Genomic DNA, 23410 nt, shown 5'->3' on the forward strand with positions numbered 1-23410 from the left:
CAAACAACAGAGTCTACTCTAGTTAGCTTACACATAAAAAAAAAATTTATTTCATAGACTCTTAGGTCACTCAGGAATTTTTGGAGAGGTCCAAATGCCCACCTCTAAATCTACTGTGCAGAAACAATGTCCAATTATATCATGGGGTTTCTTTGGAGAAAACACCATTGCCACCATTGATCAATACTTTGTCCCTTAGGACTGAATACTGGAGACTCTACAATAAAGTACAAAAGACCACCACCATTGTTGCTGAAAGAGCAAACCCCCACAATACAGTCACTGGCTCGCTTTGCTCAATTTGAGTTCAGATCTTGCTTGAATGCAGGTCACATATCTGGACCGTAACTACAAAGGAATCTAAGAAAGTATTTGATCTAGCTTGTCTTGAGACGATGAGGAACATAAGGAGAAATATAGCCAAAATGGAAGGAGAGTGTTTAGAAATGCTGGGCATCCGTATGTGATGATTTGATTTAACAATATCTTACATGCTTACTGGGATTTTTAGCTTATCAGTCAGACTCTGTGATGTCCACTTCCTCAACACCCATTGCAATTAAATTATCTTTATGGTACAGAATTTTCTGAGCATGGACATGTTGTCGTAGATAACTATTGCAAATAAGAAATATACCTTAGTGAAAATATCCCAAAGATTTCTGATCCATATTTGATTATGTCCAGTTCAATTAAAGGAAATAGAATGGAATGGGGTAGGATTTTCCCTTATTAACATTACTTAACTATCACAACTTTTTTTCAATATCCCTGATACCTGCAACATCCCATGGGTGGAATAGTCTGTGGGAAATCTTATTTACTATGTAATATACTATGCCTTTCTGGCTTAGATAGATTTAAAACAAGTTGCTAACATCAGATGCCATTTAGAGAAGTTATCAATGGTTGTTAACTTATCCACATCTGTTTTCAGTGAGTGCCATAACTCCACAGATCGAATCAAAGTCAGAGTGTGGGATGAAGATGATGACATTAAATCCAGAGTGAAGCAACATTTCAAAAAGGAGTCAGATGATTTTCTGGGACAAACAATTGTAGAAGTGAGGACCCTGAGTGGAGAAATGGATGTCTGGTACAATTTAGGTGACTGTCTTTATATCTACTTGAAAAATGCTAAATAAAATTCCAGAATATCTGTGGAAGGTATTATATTCCCATATAGGTCAAAATAACCAGTGATTTTCTCAAATGTTCTCATGGACTTTAGGCAGTTTAGTTTCATTAGAAATTAAGGTGATAATTATTCAAACTGTATTATAGAAAGATATTGGTAAATTTGAGATGAAAAAAGTCTTTCTAGGAATCAACTGGGTGTCTTTTAGGAGAAAAATATCCCATTCTGAATTTTTAATTCATAAAATATAGCTTCAGAAAATTTTGCCAAATGTATAGAAAATAAATAACCTATGACTTAATAATGTCTGACTTATTTCCTTTTAGTCTCTTAATGAATTTTGGCAATAAAGGAAAAGTGTATTTTGGATATTTTTCAAAGATTATATAAAAGTAGGCTTTAGCAGGCAAAGCCAGATACACATGCGGACTTCTGCTTATTCTGATGATGAAGATATTGAGAATATGTTTAATTGGCATGATTTTAAAATGGAATTTTATTATGGAACCAATAATTGAATAAAGATAAGTTTTAATTTGACTTTTACTACAATTGAATAATAAGCTAGACTCTTCAGTGCTGACTTAAGTAAATATATATGGATCGCCTCATTTTCTGTAAAGGACATGATTCAAAATGGCTTTATCATATCATCTGAAATGTTTTAATTAAATTTTTAAGGTCTGGTTGTGAATCTAAGAAAGGTTTACATACTCCCAGGATTATGAAGTGTTTCCATTTAGGATACCAACTTATCTTAGCAAATTAAAGAGTGCTTTTGAGTTTTTAAAAACCTGCGTACTTCATGTAATGTAATATTTGGCAAAGTAAAGGGGTAAGGCCACAAAATTAACGAAGATCTGAATTATATAATAATTTAAAGAAGGAGAGATATATAACTTATCTGAACATAGATGATTCAAGCTAGACTAAAAACTCATTATCAAAAAATATTTTATTTTGAGGAAATCTTTAAAGAAAATTGGTGCTTCTCCATTATTGGCATAGAGTTTTTGCTTCACTTATAATGATAATCCTCCTGTATCTTGTTTATACTATTAAATAACTTTATATATGAAAACAGAGATGTTAGGCAAGGGTAAACTTCAGGGCATTAACTCTGCACAATACTCACAAGTTGTGTTTTCATTAAAGAGGCTTGCCTATGTGAGTTTTGTTTTTTTTTTTTTTGCAATAAGTTAACATGTTCTTGAATTGAGGGAGTTAGAATTCAGAACAGAAATTCTTCAAATTATTCTTTTGACAAAACGTACAAGGGTATATTTAGTTTGCAAAAGAATTTGAATGTGCTTTTAATAAAATCTGCCACCCAGCTCTGTGCAGAAACTGTCCTTCAGTCTATGGAAAGAAAAACATGATGCAACAAACATGGACACCTTTGCCTGCTCATCCTCAGTTCATACATTTGTGCTGTCATTGCTGATGTTTAACCTTTAGAAAGAGAGAGAACAGGTCTTAGCTTTGTATAAAATCCCACAGTGGGTTCCATCCCCATTAGTACCATATTTTCATTCTTTGTACAATGTTCCTCCTTCCTCATTACTTAGAATTCATTCCACCACGTAGAGAAGGACTTGGCCAAAAGTCCTAGGCATCTAAGCAGAGCCTGTGTCCCATGGATGCATTGTGATGATGGTAGTTGAAATGTTCCCCTGTGATTCCAGGAAAAGGTCTGTGACAAAAAGGTCTCAGGACTTGACTTTCTCTTGGCTTCAGCAGAGGACTTCAGCATTTGTTGAGAATCAACGATCTCCCAGCCAATAGGAAAAACTCTCAGGATCCTGGCAGTCCTAAGGGAAGAATCTTCACAACACAATGACTATTAAATATTAACAATGAAAGTCATCAGACATTCCACAAGAAGAAAGTGGACTATATGATTTAACTGTATCTTATTTGGCTAAAAATACAGTTATGCTTAGAAAGAGGGGCAATTAAAGAAGTCTTCACCACTGACTTTGTGTCACTCTATCTCTTTATCTTTTGTTTTTAAGATGCGTTAGCTTGCTTCTTTATGTGTTTCATCAGGGAAGTACGTATCAGACATAGGTCTCCTACCTACATTCACACCCTAGGAATTTTGTGACTATGCTTTTCTTTCTCTCAAGGCTACTACTCAGTTCATATTAGACACACGTGCATACACTTACACACACATTATTAGACTGAATTGGCTACATACTGATTCCATTCAAAGAAAGAGTGAATCTAACACATAAGTAAACACAGGCTGTAGACTATAGGTTTTCATGAATCACTGACAAAGAAACCTAACAACAAATGTTTTTGTTAGAGCTTTGACTCATTTTTTCAAGGACAGAAAGAAAGAGTGGGGCTTTTAGATAAAATACTTTCCTGATTAATTTTCTTTTAGTTGTTTTGCTTTTAATTGCCCAAATAATTAATTTCATTGTATAAACTTATCTAGTACACAGAAATTTATATCAGAATGGTAGGGTCTTCTGATTGAGCTTTTCTATTTGAAATATTTATAACACAGTTTGACAATCCCAGCGACATATTAGGCACATTATTTTAAATTGTATTTAGCAGAATCATTATGGTTAATCAAACCTGATCTAGAAAAATGGCTTTTAGCAATATAAGCCCTTTTTTAGAGCTTTCGAGAACTTGTATAAGAAACATGATGTCAAAAATGACTGACCAATTACTTTTTGCTTTATCAGAGAAACGGACAGATAAATCAGCTGTGTCTGGGGCCATTCGATTGAAAATCAATGTGGAAATAAAAGGAGAGGAGAAGGTTGCTCCGTATCATTTACAATATACATGTTTACATGAGGTAAGTAAATTGAATTGTATTAATAACAAAACCTAGGAAAGATTGTATTTTTTATGGATCATGCAAAAAAATATTTGTTTTAAAAATAGAATTGAATTCGGTTTGTAAAATTGTCCCTGAAGTTCTTACTCTATACAATAGCAAGTCATGTGCTAGGGTATCACATAGCCTATGTATTACCCCCTGAAGAGAGAGCTGGTTGTCTTTGAATGAGATTTAGAACAAACATATGAGGCAGGTTTTAATAAATGAGGCAATACAATGATAATGAACAAATAGGACAAATTAAATTACCGTTCTTCCAGGGAGGAAGAAGAATATTAGAAGGCATTCATTGAACAAATAAGTCATGATATTTTGGAAGCATTTTAAATATATAGTACTTTAGTAATGGAGGAGAGGATCCAAATCATGATAGTTTTTGAGAATTCTGAGTAAGTGTTCAGATTTTTTTGAAGATTTAATTAGGAGTATTGTCTATTAAATATAAAAATTCTGACGTTGTAGCAATGGCTTTGGGGAGCCAACGTAATTAGCAGTAATTTTGTCTTTCTTTTTCTGAGTACAACAGAAGGCTTTATACATACTGAAGCCTCCTCCATTTTAACTACCCTTTACACAAACACATCTGGTGGCAAGTATCAGAATGTAGTTTTCCATCCATGGATAGTAGAGAATATACTACCCAAAAGAAGGAGCCTGGTTGGCTTAGAGAGAGGCAGAGGCTACCCAATTTGAGTCAAAAAGGCAGATTCATCAGTTCCCATTTGTGCCTCAGCGTAAATGCACAGACAGATAATCTTGGGCTTTTATTATTGGATGCTTTGCAACTGAGAACTTAGTTAGACATGTCACCAGAGCTTTTCCCTGATACAAATGACACATCCCATGTATCAAAAAATATGAAGTGAAGCTGAGGAATATGCCTTTTCCCATGTTCAAAGGGTACAGAGGAAGTACCTTCCTAAGAAAGAAAAAGATAGTTGGGAGAATCTTTGCTCTTTGTACATTATTTTTTCTAAATATATCTATGAAAATGTATATATGTAATTATTTTCACCTCCATTTTACTAAAGAAGGAAATGAGGAACAATATTTAAGTCATTTACACATTATATAGTCATTAGATATAGAACCAAGCCTTAATTTCCTGACTACAGTCTAGCCAGTGATAATCCATCAAGAAAGGTGGTTCAGGTTTTAGACCAATGCCAATAAATCCCTTGAACTGGCAGGATGGGGAGCCAACACTGGCCTTAAAATGTGGGCAGAGATTTAGGATCACAGGAACAGCATCATGCTTTGCTTTTCAGAGTCTTTTCTGTTGGTCCAAGACACAAAAAGAAATGAAATCCAAGAAAGGGTCCTTCAGTGACCCAGGCTGCATCCATGCAGCAGTTTCTCAACTTCTTCAAAGCAGAAAGGAATTCTTTGTAGTGATGTTTTTTCATTACAAAATTCTAAAAATATTTATTTTCAACCTGAATTCATTGTCATGACTCATACCATTTTGCAGCCAAGGTCCTTTAGTCTTATTTGCATACCTAGATGCTGTATTAACATAGCCAAAACACATTATTCATCCAGAGCTTTATAATTTACTCAGAGCCCATGAATGCAAAAGATGTTTCAGCATGTAGAAATGTTTACATGAAAAAACATTTACTTCCTTCTAAAATGATTTGGTATATCTGGAAACACTTAAATCATTGATTCCGTATAAACTTAGAAATAAAATCAGAATTTGAATAAAGATGAGGTACGTTAGAACGAAAATCTGAGATATTTCTATTGTTGATAGATGCTGATGAAACATTAGATGCAATTATAAGTATAATTTACTGAAAGTTACAGTTAAATATATCTGGCCTAGTCTGAGAAAACTGAACATTTGAAAACCACTTACTTTTAGAATTTGTTCCATTACTTAACTGAAGTGAAATCTAATGGTGGAGTGAAAATCCCAGAGGTCAAAGGAGATGAAGCCTGGAAGGTTTTCTTTGATGATGCCTCCCAAGAAATAGTTGATGAATTTGCCATGCGTTACGGGATTGAATCCATTTATCAAGCTATGACGTAAGTATTACAGAACATTTACATGATCAAAATCTCTGATGAAATCCAAAGGGGGAATAGAAAGAGTGTTCATTTCCCTTCTTTTAAATCAAATGAAATTTTGATTAAAATGACAGTTACATTTTGGATGTAATTGATTAGATGCTGGCTACTTTCTCTATTACAGCTATAAAGTATTAAGGATTTGGTAACTCACTACCATCAACTTCCCAATTCTTATTCCATTCCCATGTGCTGTTCTTTGACTAGCAGCATTAGCAGCACCTGGGAACTTAGAAATGTAAAATTTCTACCTTACTTCAGACCTATTGAATCAGAAACTCTAAAGGTGAGGCCCAGCGATCTGTGTTTCAATATGCCCAACATGTGATTCTTGTACTCTGAAGTTAGAGAATCAATGCCTTACTTGATATCTGAGAAAACTAAAGCCTGATGATTAAAGTGAGTCATCCAAGGTTACAAAGCCTGTTAGCATCAGAGACATATCTAGAGTCCTTACGTTGTTGACCGTAACTTTAGACTATATCCTTCCTTCCTATATTTTTCTCAGTGCTGCTAATTTGGTGAAACCAAGATTTATTGACCACCCATAGAACCCAAACACTACAGTAAATGTGATCCTGTAGAAGTGAGCCATACAGAAACACACCCCTTACTGAGGAGTTTCAGTAAGGATTTAGAATGGGGTTATATTACTTGTCCAGAGTTTATCTTTTGAAACCTGGTCTAAGTTTATAAGTGCATTCTGTTCAGATATAAACCATGTATAATATGTAAACTATGTACATATATTAGGACTGTTCTTTCATATTAGAGATCAAATCATATTTTCATGTGAACAGAATAGATGCTGACCCAGGTAGTCAATCATTTTCAGCCAACTTGATGGATATATTGGACCAAAATCTTCAAGGTTTATTTATTGCTCAGAGAATTTAATCAACAGTCATATTTCTAGAACATCATATGTAAGAATGATTTTTTAAAAATTTTCTGATAGTGTGTGCTTTTTCAGTTTACAGAATGTCCTAATGCTAAATAACAAAGGCTTATAGATTCTTAGGTATGAAGAGGAACTTAGAGATCACCCAATTGAACCTCCCTCTGAATCAGGAAACCCTGTTTTTGCATCCCTCACTAGTTGTTATCTTTCCTTTGTTTGCTCACCTGCAATAACAGGGAGCTCACTCCTTTTTCTTTTAATTGAAGTATAGTTGATTTACAATGTTGTGCTAACTTCTGCTGTATAGCAAAGTGACTCAGTTATACACATATATCCATTCTTTTTAATCTTCTTTTCCATTATGGTTTATCCCAGGAGATTGGATGTAGTTCTCTGTATACAGTAGGACCTTGTTGTTTATCCATTCTAAATGTAATAGTTGGCATCTACTAACCCCAAACTCCCAGTTGACCCCTCTCCCTCTCCCACTCCCCCTTGGCAACCACAAGTCTGTTCTCTATGTCTGTGAATCTGTTTCTGTTTTGTAGGTGGGTTCTTTTGTGCCATATTTTAGATTCCACATATAAGTGATACTCTACGGTATTTGTCTTTCTCTTTCTGACTTCACTTAGTATTATAATCTCTAGTTACATCCATGTTGCTGCAAATGGCATTATTTCATTCTTTTTTAGTATTCCATTGTATGTACATACTACATCTTCTTTATCCATTCATCTGCCAGTGGACATTTAGGTTGTTTTCATGTCTTGGATATTGTGAACAGTGCTGCTATGAACATAGGGGTGCTTGTATCTTTTTGAATTGTAGTTTTGTCCAGGTATATGCCCAGGAGTGGGATTGCTGGATCATACGGTAGTTCTAATTTTAGTTTTCTGAGGAACCTCCATACTGTTTTCCACAGTGGCTGCACCAACTTACATTCCCACCAACAGTGTAGGAACATTCCCTTTTCTCCATACTCTCTCCAGCATTTGTTATTTGTAAACTTTTTAATGATGGCCATTCTGACTGGTGTGAGGTGGTACCTCATTGTAGCTTTGATTTGCATTTCTCTGATAATTAGTGATGTTGAGCATCTTTTCATGTGCCTATTGGCCATCTGTATGTCATCTTTGGAGAAATGTCTATTAAGGTCTTCTGCCTATTTTTCAATTGGGTTGTTTGTTTTTTTGTTGTTGTGTTGTATGAGCTGCATACAATATGAGTTGTGTATTTTGGAGATTAAACCTTTGTTGATCGCATCATTTGCAAATGTTTTTTCCCATTCCATAGGTTGTCTTTTTGTTTTTTTGTATGGTTTCCTTTGCTGCATAGAAGCTTGTAAGTTTGATTAGGTCCCATTTGTTTATTTTTGGTTTTATTTCTATTGCCTTGGGAGACTGACCTAAGAAAACATGGTATGATTTATGTCAGAGAATGTTTTGCCTGTGCTCTCTTATAGAAGTTTATCATGTCATGTCTTATGTTAAATAAGTCTTTAAGCCATTTTGAGTTTATTTTTGAGCATGGTGTGAGGGTGTGTTCTAACTTCATTGATTTACATGCATCTGTCCAATTTTCCCAGCACCAATTGCTGAAGAGACTGTCTTTTTCCCATTTTATGTTCTTGCCTCCTTTGTTGAAGATAAATTGGCCATAGGTGTGTGGGTTTATTTCTGGGCTCTGGAGTTTTTTTCGCGATTGATGCATATATCTGTTTTTGCACCAATACGACACTGTTTTGATTACTGAAGGTTTGTTGCAGAAACAATGTCCAATTATATCATGGGGTTTCTTTGGAGAAAACACCATTGCCACCATTGATCAATACTTTGTCCCTTAGGACTGAATACTGGAGACTCTACAATAAAGTACAAAAGACCACCACCATTGTTGCTGAAAGAGCAAACCCCCACAATACAGTCACTGGCTCGCTTTGCTCAATTTGAGTTCAGATCTTGCTTGAATGCAGGTCACATATCTGGACCGTAACTACAAAGGAATCTAAGAAAGTATTTGATCTAGCTTGTCTTGAGACGATGAGGAACATAAGGAGAAATATAGCCAAAATGGAAGGAGAGTGTTTAGAAATGCTGGGCATCCGTATGTGATGATTTGATTTAACAATATCTTACATGCTTACTGGGATTTTTAGCTTATCAGTCAGACTCTGTGATGTCCACTTCCTCAACACCCATTGCAATTAAATTATCTTTATGGTACAGAATTTTCTGAGCATGGACATGTTGTCGTAGATAACTATTGCAAATAAGAAATATACCTTAGTGAAAATATCCCAAAGATTTCTGATCCATATTTGATTATGTCCAGTTCAATTAAAGGAAATAGAATGGAATGGGGTAGGATTTTCCCTTATTAACATTACTTAACTATCACAACTTTTTTTCAATATCCCTGATACCTGCAACATCCCATGGGTGGAATAGTCTGTGGGAAATCTTATTTACTATGTAATATACTATGCCTTTCTGGCTTAGATAGATTTAAAACAAGTTGCTAACATCAGATGCCATTTAGAGAAGTTATCAATGGTTGTTAACTTATCCACATCTGTTTTCAGTGAGTGCCATAACTCCACAGATCGAATCAAAGTCAGAGTGTGGGATGAAGATGATGACATTAAATCCAGAGTGAAGCAACATTTCAAAAAGGAGTCAGATGATTTTCTGGGACAAACAATTGTAGAAGTGAGGACCCTGAGTGGAGAAATGGATGTCTGGTACAATTTAGGTGACTGTCTTTATATCTACTTGAAAAATGCTAAATAAAATTCCAGAATATCTGTGGAAGGTATTATATTCCCATATAGGTCAAAATAACCAGTGATTTTCTCAAATGTTCTCATGGACTTTAGGCAGTTTAGTTTCATTAGAAATTAAGGTGATAATTATTCAAACTGTATTATAGAAAGATATTGGTAAATTTGAGATGAAAAAAGTCTTTCTAGGAATCAACTGGGTGTCTTTTAGGAGAAAAATATCCCATTCTGAATTTTTAATTCATAAAATATAGCTTCAGAAAATTTTGCCAAATGTATAGAAAATAAATAACCTATGACTTAATAATGTCTGACTTATTTCCTTTTAGTCTCTTAATGAATTTTGGCAATAAAGGAAAAGTGTATTTTGGATATTTTTCAAAGATTATATAAAAGTAGGCTTTAGCAGGCAAAGCCAGATACACATGCGGACTTCTGCTTATTCTGATGATGAAGATATTGAGAATATGTTTAATTGGCATGATTTTAAAATGGAATTTTATTATGGAACCAATAATTGAATAAAGATAAGTTTTAATTTGACTTTTACTACAATTGAATAATAAGCTAGACTCTTCAGTGCTGACTTAAGTAAATATATATGGATCGCCTCATTTTCTGTAAAGGACATGATTCAAAATGGCTTTATCATATCATCTGAAATGTTTTAATTAAATTTTTAAGGTCTGGTTGTGAATCTAAGAAAGGTTTACATACTCCCAGGATTATGAAGTGTTTCCATTTAGGATACCAACTTATCTTAGCAAATTAAAGAGTGCTTTTGAGTTTTTAAAAACCTGCGTACTTCATGTAATGTAATATTTGGCAAAGTAAAGGGGTAAGGCCACAAAATTAACGAAGATCTGAATTATATAATAATTTAAAGAAGGAGAGATATATAACTTATCTGAACATAGATGATTCAAGCTAGACTAAAAACTCATTATCAAAAAATATTTTATTTTGAGGAAATCTTTAAAGAAAATTGGTGCTTCTCCATTATTGGCATAGAGTTTTTGCTTCACTTATAATGATAATCCTCCTGTATCTTGTTTATACTATTAAATAACTTTATATATGAAAACAGAGATGTTAGGCAAGGGTAAACTTCAGGGCATTAACTCTGCACAATACTCACAAGTTGTGTTTTCATTAAAGAGGCTTGCCTATGTGAGTTTTGTTTTTTTTTTTTTTTGCAATAAGTTAACATGTTCTTGAATTGAGGGAGTTAGAATTCAGAACAGAAATTCTTCAAATTATTCTTTTGACAAAACGTACAAGGGTATATTTAGTTTGCAAAAGAATTTGAATGTGCTTTTAATAAAATCTGCCACCCAGCTCTGTGCAGAAACTGTCCTTCAGTCTATGGAAAGAAAAACATGATGCAACAAACATGGACACCTTTGCCTGCTCATCCTCAGTTCATACATTTGTGCTGTCATTGCTGATGTTTAACCTTTAGAAAGAGAGAGAACAGGTCTTAGCTTTGTATAAAATCCCACAGTGGGTTCCATCCCCATTAGTACCATATTTTCATTCTTTGTACAATGTTCCTCCTTCCTCATTACTTAGAATTCATTCCACCACGCAGAGGAGGACTTGGCCAAAAGTCCTAGGCATCTAAGCAGAGCCTGTGTCCCATGGATGCATTGTGATGATGGTAGTTGAAATGTTCCCCTGTGATTCCAGGAAAAGGTCTGTGACAAAAAGGTCTCAGGACTTGACTTTCTCTTGGCTTCAGCAGAGGACTTCAGCATTTGTTGAGAATCAACGATCTCCCAGCCAATAGGAAAAACTCTCAGGATCCTGGCAGTCCTAAGGGAAGAATCTTCACAACACAATGACTATTAAATATTAACAATGAAAGTCATCAGACATTCCACAAGAAGAAAGTGGACTATATGATTTAACTGTATCTTATTTGGCTAAAAATACAGTTATGCTTAGAAAGAGGGGCAATTAAAGAAGTCTTCACCACTGACTTTGTGTCACTCTATCTCTTTATCTTTTGTTTTTAAGATGCGTTAGCTTGCTTCTTTATGTGTTTCATCAGGGAAGTACGTATCAGACATAGGTCTCCTACCTACATTCACACCCTAGGAATTTTGTGACTATGCTTTTCTTTCTCTCAAGGCTACTACTCAGTTCATATTAGACACACGTGCATACACTTACACACACATTATTAGACTGAATTGGCTACATACTGATTCCATTCAAAGAAAGAGTGAATCTAACACATAAGTAAACACAGGCTGTAGACTATAGGTTTTCATGAATCACTGACAAAGAAACCTAACAACAAATGTTTTTGTTAGAGCTTTGACTCATTTTTTCAAGGACAGAAAGAAAGAGTGGGGCTTTTAGATAAAATACTTTCCTGATTAATTTTCTTTTAGTTGTTTTGCTTTTAATTGCCCAAATAATTAATTTCATTGTATAAACTTATCTAGTACACAGAAATTTATATCAGAATGGTAGGGTCTTCTGATTGAGCTTTTCTATTTGAAATATTTATAACACAGTTTGACAATCCCAGCGACATATTAGGCACATTATTTTAAATTGTATTTAGCAGAATCATTATGGTTAATCAAACCTGATCTAGAAAAATGGCTTTTAGCAATATAAGCCCTTTTTTAGAGCTTTCGAGAACTTGTATAAGAAACATGATGTCAAAAATGACTGACCAATTACTTTTTGCTTTATCAGAGAAACGGACAGATAAATCAGCTGTGTCTGGGGCCATTCGATTGAAAATCAATGTGGAAATAAAAGGAGAGGAGAAGGTTGCTCCGTATCATTTACAATATACATGTTTACATGAGGTAAGTAAATTGAATTGTATTAATAACAAAACCTAGGAAAGATTGTATTTTTTATGGATCATGCAAAAAAATATTTGTTTTAAAAATAGAATTGAATTCGGTTTGTAAAATTGTCCCTGAAGTTCTTACTCTATACAATAGCAAGTCATGTGCTAGGGTATCACATAGCCTATGTATTACCCCCTGAAGAGAGAGCTGGTTGTCTTTGAATGAGATTTAGAACAAACATATGAGGCAGGTTTTAATAAATGAGGCAATACAATGATAATGAACAAATAGGACAAATTAAATTACCGTTCTTCCAGGGAGGAAGAAGAATATTAGAAGGCATTCATTGAACAAATAAGTCATGATATTTTGGAAGCATTTTAAATATATAGTACTTTAGTAATGGAGGAGAGGATCCAAATCATGATAGTTTTTGAGAATTCTGAGTAAGTGTTCAGATTTTTTTGAAGATTTAATTAGGAGTATTGTCTATTAAATATAAAAATTCTGACGTTGTAGCAATGGCTTTGGGGAGCCAACGTAATTAGCAGTAATTTTGTCTTTCTTTTTCTGAGTACAACAGAAGGCTTTATACATACTGAAGCCTCCTCCATTTTAACTACCCTTTACACAAACACATCTGGTGGCAAGTATCAGAATGTAGTTTTCCATCCATGGATAGTAGAGAATATACTACCCAAAAGAAGGAGCCTGGTTGGCTTAGAGAGAGGCAGAGGCTACCCAATTTGAGTCAAAAAGGCAGATTCATCAGTTCCCATTTGTGCCTCAGCGTAAATGCACAGACAGATAATCTTGGGCTTTTATTATTGGATGCTTTGCAACTGAGAACTTAGTTAGACATGTCACCAGAGCTTTTCCCTGATACAAATGACACATCCCATGTATCAAAAAATATGAAGTGAAGCTGAGGAATATGCCTTTTCCCATGTTCAAAGGGTACAGAGGAAGTACCTTCCTAAGAAAGAAAAAGATAGTTGGGAGAATCTTTGCTCTTTGTACATTATTTTTTCTAAATATATCTATGAAAATGTATATATGTAATTATTTTCACCTCCATTTTACTAAAGAAGGAAATGAGGAACAATATTTAAGTCATTTACACATTATATAGTCATTAGATATAGAACCAAGCCTTAATTTCCTGACTACAGTCTAGCCAGTGATAATCCATCAAGAAAGGTGGTTCAGGTTTTAGACCAATGCCAATAAATCCCTTGAACTGGCAGGATGGGGAGCCAACACTGGCCTTAAAATGTGGGCAGAGATTTAGGATCACAGGAACAGCATCATGCTTTGCTTTTCAGAGTCTTTTCTGTTGGTCCAAGACACAAAAAGAAATGAAATCCAAGAAAGGGTCCTTCAGTGACCCAGGCTGCATCCATGCAGCAGTTTCTCAACTTCTTCAAAGCAGAAAGGAATTCTTTGTAGTGATGTTTTTTCATTACAAAATTCTAAAAATATTTATTTTCAACCTGAATTCATTGTCATGACTCATACCATTTTGCAGCCAAGGTCCTTTAGTCTTATTTGCATACCTAGATGCTGTATTAACATAGCCAAAACACATTATTCATCCAGAGCTTTATAATTTACTCAGAGCCCATGAATGCAAAAGATGTTTCAGCATGTAGAAATGTTTACATGAAAAAACATTTACTTCCTTCTAAAATGATTTGGTATATCTGGAAACACTTAAATCATTGATTCCGTATAAACTTAGAAATAAAATCAGAATTTGAATAAAGATGAGGTACGTTAGAACGAAAATCTGAGATATTTCTATTGTTGATAGATGCTGATGAAACATTAGATGCAATTATAAGTATAATTTACTGAAAGTTACAGTTAAATATATCTGGCCTAGTCTGAGAAAACTGAACATTTGAAAACCACTTACTTTTAGAATTTGTTCCATTACTTAACTGAAGTGAAATCTAATGGTGGAGTGAAAATCCCAGAGGTCAAAGGAGATGAAGCCTGGAAGGTTTTCTTTGATGATGCCTCCCAAGAAATAGTTGATGAATTTGCCATGCGTTACGGGATTGAATCCATTTATCAAGCTATGACGTAAGTATTACAGAACATTTACATGATCAAAATCTCTGATGAAATCCAAAGGGGGAATAGAAAGAGTGTTCATTTCCCTTCTTTTAAATCAAATGAAATTTTGATTAAAATGACAGTTACATTTTGGATGTAATTGATTAGATGCTGGCTACTTTCTCTATTACAGCTATAAAGTATTAAGGATTTGGTAACTCACTACCATCAACTTCCCAATTCTTATTCCATTCCCATGTGCTGTTCTTTGACTAGCAGCATTAGCAGCACCTGGGAACTTAGAAATGTAAAATTTCTACCTTACTTCAGACCTATTGAATCAGAAACTCTAAAGGTGAGGCCCAGCGATCTGTGTTTCAATATGCCCAACATGTGATTCTTGTACTCTGAAGTTAGAGAATCAATGCCTTACTTGATATCTGAGAAAACTAAAGCCTGATGATTAAAGTGAGTCATCCAAGGTTACAAAGCCTGTTAGCATCAGAGACATATCTAGAGTCCTTACGTTGTTGACCGTAACTTTAGACTATATCCTTCCTTCCTATATTTTTCTCAGTGCTGCTAATTTGGTGAAACCAAGATTTATTGACCACCCATAGAACCCAAACACTACAGTAAATGTGATCCTGTAGAAGTGAGCCATACAGAAACACACCCCTTACTGAGGAGTTTCAGTAAGGATTTAGAATGGGGTTATATTACTTGTCCAGAGTTTATCTTTTGAAACCTGGTCTAAGTTTATAAGTGCATTCTGTTCAGATATAAACCATGTATAATATGTAAACTATGTACATATATTAGGACTGTTCTTTCATATTAGAGATCAAATCATATTTTCATGTGAACAGAATAGATGCTGACCCAGGTAGTCAATCATTTTCAGCCAACTTGATGGATATATTGGACCAAAATCTTCAAGGTTTATTTATTGCTCAGAGAATTTAATCAACAGTCATATTTCTAGAACATCATATGTAAGAATGATTTTTTAAAAATTTTCTGATAGTGTGTGCTTTTTCAGTTTACAGAATGTCCTAATGCTAAATAACAAAGGCTTATAGATTCTTAGGTATGAAGAGGAACTTAGAGATCACCCAATTGAACCTCCCTCTGAATCAGGAAACCCTGTTTTTGCATCCCTCACTAGTTGTTATCTTTCCTTTGTTTGCTCACCTGCAGTAACAGGGAGCTCACTCCTTTTTCTTTTAATTGAAGTATAGTTGATTTACAATGTTGTGCTAACTTCTGCTGTATAGCAAAGTGACTCAGTTATACACATATATCCATTCTTTTTAATCTTCTTTTCCATTATGGTTTATCCCAGGAGATTGGATGTAGTTCTCTGTATACAGTAGGACCTTGTTGTTTATCCATTCTAAATGTAATAGTTGGCATCTACTAACCCCAAACTCCCAGTTGACCCCTCTCCCTCTCCCACTCCCCCTTGGCAACCACAAGTCTGTTCTCTATGTCTGTGAATCTGTTTCTGTTTTGTAGGTGGGTTCTTTTGTGCCATATTTTAGATTCCACATATAAGTGATACTCTACGGTATTTGTCTTTCTCTTTCTGACTTCACTTAGTATTATAATCTCTAGTTACATCCATGTTGCTGCAAATGGCATTATTTCATTCTTTTTTAGTATTCCATTGTATGTACATACTACATCTTCTTTATCCATTCATCTGCCAGTGGACATTTAGGTTGTTTTCATGTCTTGGATATTGTGAACAGTGCTGCTATGAACATAGGGGTGCTTGTATCTTTTTGAATTGTAGTTTTGTCCAGGTATATGCCCAGGAGTGGGATTGCTGGATCATACGGTAGTTCTAATTTTAGTTTTCTGAGGAACCTCCATACTGTTTTCCACAGTGGCTGCACCAACTTACATTCCCACCAACAGTGTAGGAACATTCCCTTTTCTCCATACTCTCTCCAGCATTTGTTATTTGTAAACTTTTTAATGATGGCCATTCTGACTGGTGTGAGGTGGTACCTCATTGTAGCTTTGATTTGCATTTCTCTCTGATACAAATGACACATCCCATGTATCAAAAAATATGAAGTGAAGCTGAGGAATATGCCTTTTCCCATGTTCAAAGGGTACAGAGGAAGTACCTTCCTAAGAAAGAAAAAGATAGTTGGGAGAATCTTTGCTCTTTGTACATTATTTTTTCTAAATATATCTATGAAAATGTATATATGTAATTATTTTCACCTCCATTTTACTAAAGAAGGAAATGAGGAACAATATTTAAGTCATTTACACATTATATAGTCATTAGATATAGAACCAAGCCTTAATTTCCTGACTACAGTCTAGCCAGTGATAATCCATCAAGAAAGGTGGTTCAGGTTTTAGACCAATGCCAATAAATCCCTTGAACTGGCAGGATGGGGAGCCAACACTGGCCTTAAAATGTGGGCAGAGATTTAGGATCACAGGAACAGCATCATGCTTTGCTTTTCAGAGTCTTTTCTGTTGGTCCAAGACACAAAAAGAAATGAAATCCAAGAAAGGGTCCTTCAGTGACCCAGGCTGCATCCATGCAGCAGTTTCTCAACTTCTTCAAAGCAGAAAGGAATTCTTTGTAGTGATGTTTTTTCATTACAAAATTCTAAAAATATTTATTTTCAACCTGAATTCATTGTCATGACTCATACCATTTTGCAGCCAAGGTCCTTTAGTCTTATTTGCATACCTAGATGCTGTATTAACATAGCCAAAACACATTATTCATCCAGAGCTTTATAATTTACTCAGAGCCCATGAATGCAAAAGATGTTTCAGCATGTAGAAATGTTTACATGAAAAAACATTTACTTCCTTCTAAAATGATTTGGTATATCTGGAAACACTTAAATCATTGATTCCGTATAAACTTAGAAATAAAATCAGAATTTGAATAAAGATGAGGTACGTTAGAACGAAAATCTGAGATATTTCTATTGTTGATAGATGCTGATGAAACATTAGATGCAATTATAAGTATAATTTACTGAAAGTTACAGTTAAATATATCTGGCCTAGTCTGAGAAAACTGAACATTTGAAAACCACTTACTTTTAGAATTTGTTCCATTACTTAACTGAAGTGAAATCTAATGGTGGAGTGAAAATCCCAGAGGTCAAAGGAGATGAAGCCTGGAAGGTTTTCTTTGATGATGCCTCCCAAGAAATAGTTGATGAATTTGCCATGCGTTACGGGATTGAATCCATTTATCAAGCTATGACGTAAGTATTACAGAACATTTACATGATCAAAATCTCTGATGAAATCCAAAGGGGGAATAGAAAGAGTGTTCATTTCCCTTCTTTTAAATCAAATGAAATTTTGATTAAAATGACAGTTACATTTTGGATGTAATTGATTAGATGCTGGCTACTTTCTCTATTACAGCTATAAAGTATTAAGGATTTGGTAACTCACTACCATCAACTTCCCAATTCTTATTCCATTCCCATGTGCTGTTCTTTGACTAGCAGCATTAGCAGCACCTGGGAACTTAGAAATGTAAAATTTCTACCTTACTTCAGACCTATTGAATCAGAAACTCTAAAGGTGAGGCCCAGCGATCTGTGTTTCAATATGCCCAACATGTGATTCTTGTACTCTGAAGTTAGAGAATCAATGCCTTACTTGATATCTGAGAAAACTAAAGCCTGATGATTAAAGTGAGTCATCCAAGGTTACAAAGCCTGTTAGCATCAGAGACATATCTAGAGTCCTTACGTTGTTGACCGTAACTTTAGACTATATCCTTCCTTCCTATATTTTTCTCAGTGCTGCTAATTTGGTGAAACCAAGATTTATTGACCACCCATAGAACCCAAACACTACAGTAAATGTGATCCTGTAGAAGTGAGCCATACAGAAACACACCCCTTACTGAGGAGTTTCAGTAAGGATTTAGAATGGGGTTATATTACTTGTCCAGAGTTTATCTTTTGAAACCTGGTCTAAGTTTATAAGTGCATTCTGTTCAGATATAAACCATGTATAATATGTAAACTATGTACATATATTAGGACTGTTCTTTCATATTAGAGATCAAATCATATTTTCATGTGAACAGAATAGATGCTGACCCAGGTAGTCAATCATTTTCAGCCAACTTGATGGATATATTGGACCAAAATCTTCAAGGTTTATTTATTGCTCAGAGAATTTAATCAACAGTCATATTTCTAGAACATCATATGTAAGAATGATTTTTTAAAAATTTTCTGATAGTGTGTGCTTTTTCAGTTTACAGAATGTCCTAATGCTAAATAACAAAGGCTTATAGATTCTTAGGTATGAAGAGGAACTTAGAGGTCACCCAATTGAACCTCCCTCTGAATCAGGAAACCCTGTTTTTGCATCCCTCACTAGTTGTTATCTTTCCTTTGTTTGCTCACCTGCAATAACAGGGAGCTCACTCCTTTTTCTTTTAATTGAAGTATAGTTGATTTACAATGTTGTGCTAACTTCTGCTGTATAGCAAAGTGACTCAGTTATACACATATATCCATTCTTTTTAATCTTCTTTTCCATTATGGTTTATCCCAGGAGATTGGATGTAGTTCTCTGTATACAGTAGGACCTTGTTGTTTATCCATTCTAAATGTAATAGTTGGCATCTACTAACCCCAAACTCCCAGTTGACCCCTCTCCCTCTCCCACTCCCCCTTGGCAACCACAAGTCTGTTCTCTATGTCTGTGAATCTGTTTCTGTTTTGTAGGTGGGTTCTTTTGTGCCATATTTTAGATTCCACATATAAGTGATACTCTACGGTATTTGTCTTTCTCTTTCTGACTTCACTTAGTATTATAATCTCTAGTTACATCCATGTTGCTGCAAATGGCATTATTTCATTCTTTTTTAGTATTCCATTGTATGTACATACTACATCTTCTTTATCCATTCATCTGCCAGTGGACATTTAGGTTGTTTTCATGTCTTGGATATTGTGAACAGTGCTGCTATGAACATAGGGGTGCTTGTATCTTTTTGAATTGTAGTTTTGTCCAGGTATATGCCCAGGAGTGGGATTGCTGGATCATACGGTAGTTCTAATTTTAGTTTTCTGAGGAACCTCCATACTGTTTTCCACAGTGGCTGCACCAACTTACATTCCCACCAACAGTGTAGGAACATTCCCTTTTCTCCATACTCTCTCCAGCATTTGTTATTTGTAAACTTTTTAATGATGGCCATTCTGACTGGTTTAGTGATGTTGAGCATCTTTTCATGTGCCTATTGGCCATCTGTATGTCATCTTTGGAGAAATGTCTATTAAGGTCTTCTGCCTATTTTTCAATTGGGTTGTTTGTTTTTTTGTTGTTGTGTTGTATGAGCTGCATACAATATGAGTTGTGTATTTTGGAGATTAAACCTTTGTTGATCGCATCATTTGCAAATGTTTTTTCCCATTCCATAGGTTGTCTTTTTGTTTTTTTGTATGGTTTCCTTTGCTGCATAGAAGCTTGTAAGTTTGATTAGGTCCCATTTGTTTATTTTTGGTTTTATTTCTATTGCCTTGGGAGACTGACCTAAGAAAACATGGTATGATTTATGTCAGAGAATGTTTTGCCTGTGCTCTCTTATAGAAGTTTATCATGTCATGTCTTATGTTAAATAAGTCTTTAAGCCATTTTGAGTTTATTTTTGAGCATGGTGTGAGGGTGTGTTCTAACTTCATTGATTTACATGCATCTGTCCAACTTTCCCAGCACCAATTGCTGAAGAGACTGTCTTTTTCCCATTTTATGTTCTTGCCTCCTTTGTTGAAGATAAATTGGCCATAGGTGTGTGGGTTTATTTCTGGGCTCTCCACTTTTTTTCCCCATTGATCCATATATCTGTTTTTGCACCAATACCACACTGTTTTGATTACTGAAGCTTTGTAGTATTGTCTGAAGTCTGGGAGAGTTATGCCTCCTGCTTTGTTTTTTTCCCCTCAGGATTTCTTTTGGCAATTCTGGGTCTTTTATAGTTCCATATAAATTTTTGGATTATTTGTTCTACTCCTGTGAAAAATATCATGGGTATTTTGATAGGGAGCGCATTAAATCTGTAGATTGCTTTGGGTAGTATTGCCATTTTAACAATATTAAATCTTCCAATCCAAGAGCATGGGATATCTTTCCATTTCTTTAAATCCTCTTTTATTTACTTTTTTAATGTTTTAATATTCTCAGCATATAAGTCTTTCACCTCCTTGGTCAGGATTTATTCCTAGGCATTTTATTTTTTTGGTGTGATTTTAAAAGGTTTTTTTTTTTTTTTAACATTCCCTGTCTGATATTTCATTGTTAGTGTAAAAAAATGCAACTGATTTCTGAATGTTAATCTTGTATCCTGCCACTTTGCTGAATTCATATATTAGATCTAGTAGTTTTTGTGTGGCGTCCTTAGGGTTTTCTATATATAGTATCATGTCATCTGCATATAGTGACAATTTTACCTCTTCCTTTCCAATTTGGATACCTTTTATTTCTTTTTCTTGTCTGATTGCTGTGACTAGGACTTCCAATACTACGTTGAATAGAAGTGGTGAGAGTGGGCATCCTTGTCTTCTTCCAGATTTTAGCAGGATGGCTTTCAGCTTTTCACCATTGAGTGTTATATTGGTTGTGGGTTTGTCATAGTTTTTAATATGTTGAGATATGTTCCCTCTATACCCACTTTTGTAAGCATTTTTACCATGAATGGATATTGAATTTTTTTGTCAAATGTTTTTTCTGCATCTATTGAGATGATCATGTTGTTTTTGACTTTTCTTTTGCTAATGTGGTGTATTACATTGATTAATTTGCATATGTTGAACCATCCTTGTGAACTTGGGGTGAATCCCACTTGGTCGTGGTGCATGATCTTTTTTTATGTGTTGTTGGACTTGATTTGCTAATATTTTGTTGAGAATTTTTGCACATATAGTCATCAAAGATATTGGCCTGTAATTTCCTTTTTCAGTGGTACCTTTGTCTGGTTTTGGTATCAGTGTGATGGTGGCTTCATAAAATCTCTTTGAGAGTGGTCCCTCCTCTTCGATCTTTTGGAATAATTTAAGGAGGATTGGAATAAGTTCTTTGTATGTGTGGTAGAATTCTCCTGTGAAGCCATCTGGTCCTGGACTTTTGTTTGTAGGGAGTTTTTTTGGTTTTTTGTTTTGTTTTGTTTTAATTACAGATTCTGACTTACTTCTAGTGATCGGTTTGTTCAGATTATCTATTTTTTTTCTTGATTCAGTTTTGGTGGGCTGTATGTTTCTAGGAAGTTGTCCATTTCTTCTAGGTTGTCAAATTTGTTGGCGTATAATTGATCATAGTATTCTCTTACGATTTTTTGTATTTCTGCAGTATCAGTTGAGATTTTTCCTTTTCACTTCTTATTTTGTTTATTTGGGTTCTCTCTTGTCTTCTTGATTATCCTGGCCAGAGGTTTGTCAATTTTTTTACCATTTAAAAGAACCAGCTCTTGGTTTAATTGATTTTTTCCTATTTTTTTAATCCCTATTTTATTTATTTCTACCCTGATTTTTATTATTTCCTTCCTTCTGATAATGTTAGGTTTTGTCTGTTCTTTTTTTTCTAATTATTTTAGATGGTAGGTTAGCTTGTTTATTTGAGATTTTTGTTGTTTTTTGAGGAATAGATGTATCACTGTGGACTTCCCTCTAAAAACTGCTTTTGTTGCATCCCATAGATTTTGTATAGTTGTATTTTCATTGTCATTTGTCTCAAGGTATTTTTTAATTTCCTTTTTGATTTCCTAGTTGACCCACTGGTTTTTTAGTAGCATGTTGTTTAGTCTCCATTTAATCGTTTTTTTCTCATTTCTTTTCCCGTGGTTGATTTCTAGTTTCAGGCCATTGTGGTCAGGGAAGATGATTGAAATAATTTCTATACTCTTAAGTTTTTTGAGGTTAGTTTTGTGCCCTAGTACGTGGTTAATCGTAGAGAATGTTCCATGTGCCCTTGAAAAGAATATGTATTCTTTTTTTTTTTAATGTAATGTCCTGAAAATATCAATTAAGACTAACTGTTCTATTGTATCATTTAGGATCCTGTTGCCTCATTGATTTTCTGTCTAGATCTGTCCATTGATGTGAGTAGGGTGTTAACATCTCCTACTATTGTTGTATTCCCATCAATTTCTCCCTTTATGTCTGTTAGTATTTGTTTTATGTATCTGGGTGCTCCTATATTAGGTGTATGTACATTGATGAGTGTAAAATCTTCTTGTATTGATCCTTTTACCATTATATAGTGCCCTTCTTTATCTTTCTTTATGGCCTTTGTTTTAAAGTCTGATATGAATATTGCAACTCCTGCTTTCTTGTCATTTCCATTTGCATGAAATATCTCTTTCCATCCCCTCACTTTCAATCTATGTGTGTCCTTTGCTGTAAGGTGGGTCTCCTGTAGGCAGCATATTGTAGGCTCTTGTTTTTTATCCAGTCTGCCACTCTATATCTTTTAATTGGAGCATTCAGCCCATTGACATTTAAGATAATTATTGATACATATGTATTTATTGACATTTAAAACCTTGTTTCCAGTTGATTCTGTGTTTCTTCTTTGTTCCTTTGTTTTTCTTTCTGTGGTTTGATGATTTCCTTTTATTTTATACTTATGTTCTTTTGGGGTTTTGTGAATCTATTTTATATTATTGATTTGTGGCTGCCCTGTTTTTCAAGTATGTTAACCCCTTTCTACATCTGCTTGCTTTAGACTGATAGTCATATAGGCTCAAACACATTCTAAA

General features: G+C 34.6%; 1 protein-coding gene across 2 annotated transcripts in view; it reads left to right on the forward strand.

The window, feature by feature from the left end:
* UNC13C (unc-13 homolog C) overlaps nt 1-23410 on the forward strand; it is a 654288-nt gene that overhangs the window by 280265 nt on the left and 350613 nt on the right. For both annotated transcript variants that reach the window (XM_055087954.1, XM_024128858.1), the window contains 3 exons: nt 938-1107; nt 3847-3962; nt 5875-6038. In XM_055087954.1, coding sequence (XP_054943929.1) covers nt 938-1107; nt 3847-3962; nt 5875-6038 — 450 coding nt within the window. The remainder of the gene's footprint in view (nt 1-937; nt 1108-3846; nt 3963-5874; nt 6039-23410) is intronic.

This window comes from Physeter macrocephalus, chromosome 11, assembly GCF_002837175.3.
Source record: "Physeter macrocephalus isolate SW-GA chromosome 11, ASM283717v5, whole genome shotgun sequence".
Lineage (NCBI taxonomy): Eukaryota > Metazoa > Chordata > Mammalia > Artiodactyla > Physeteridae > Physeter > Physeter macrocephalus.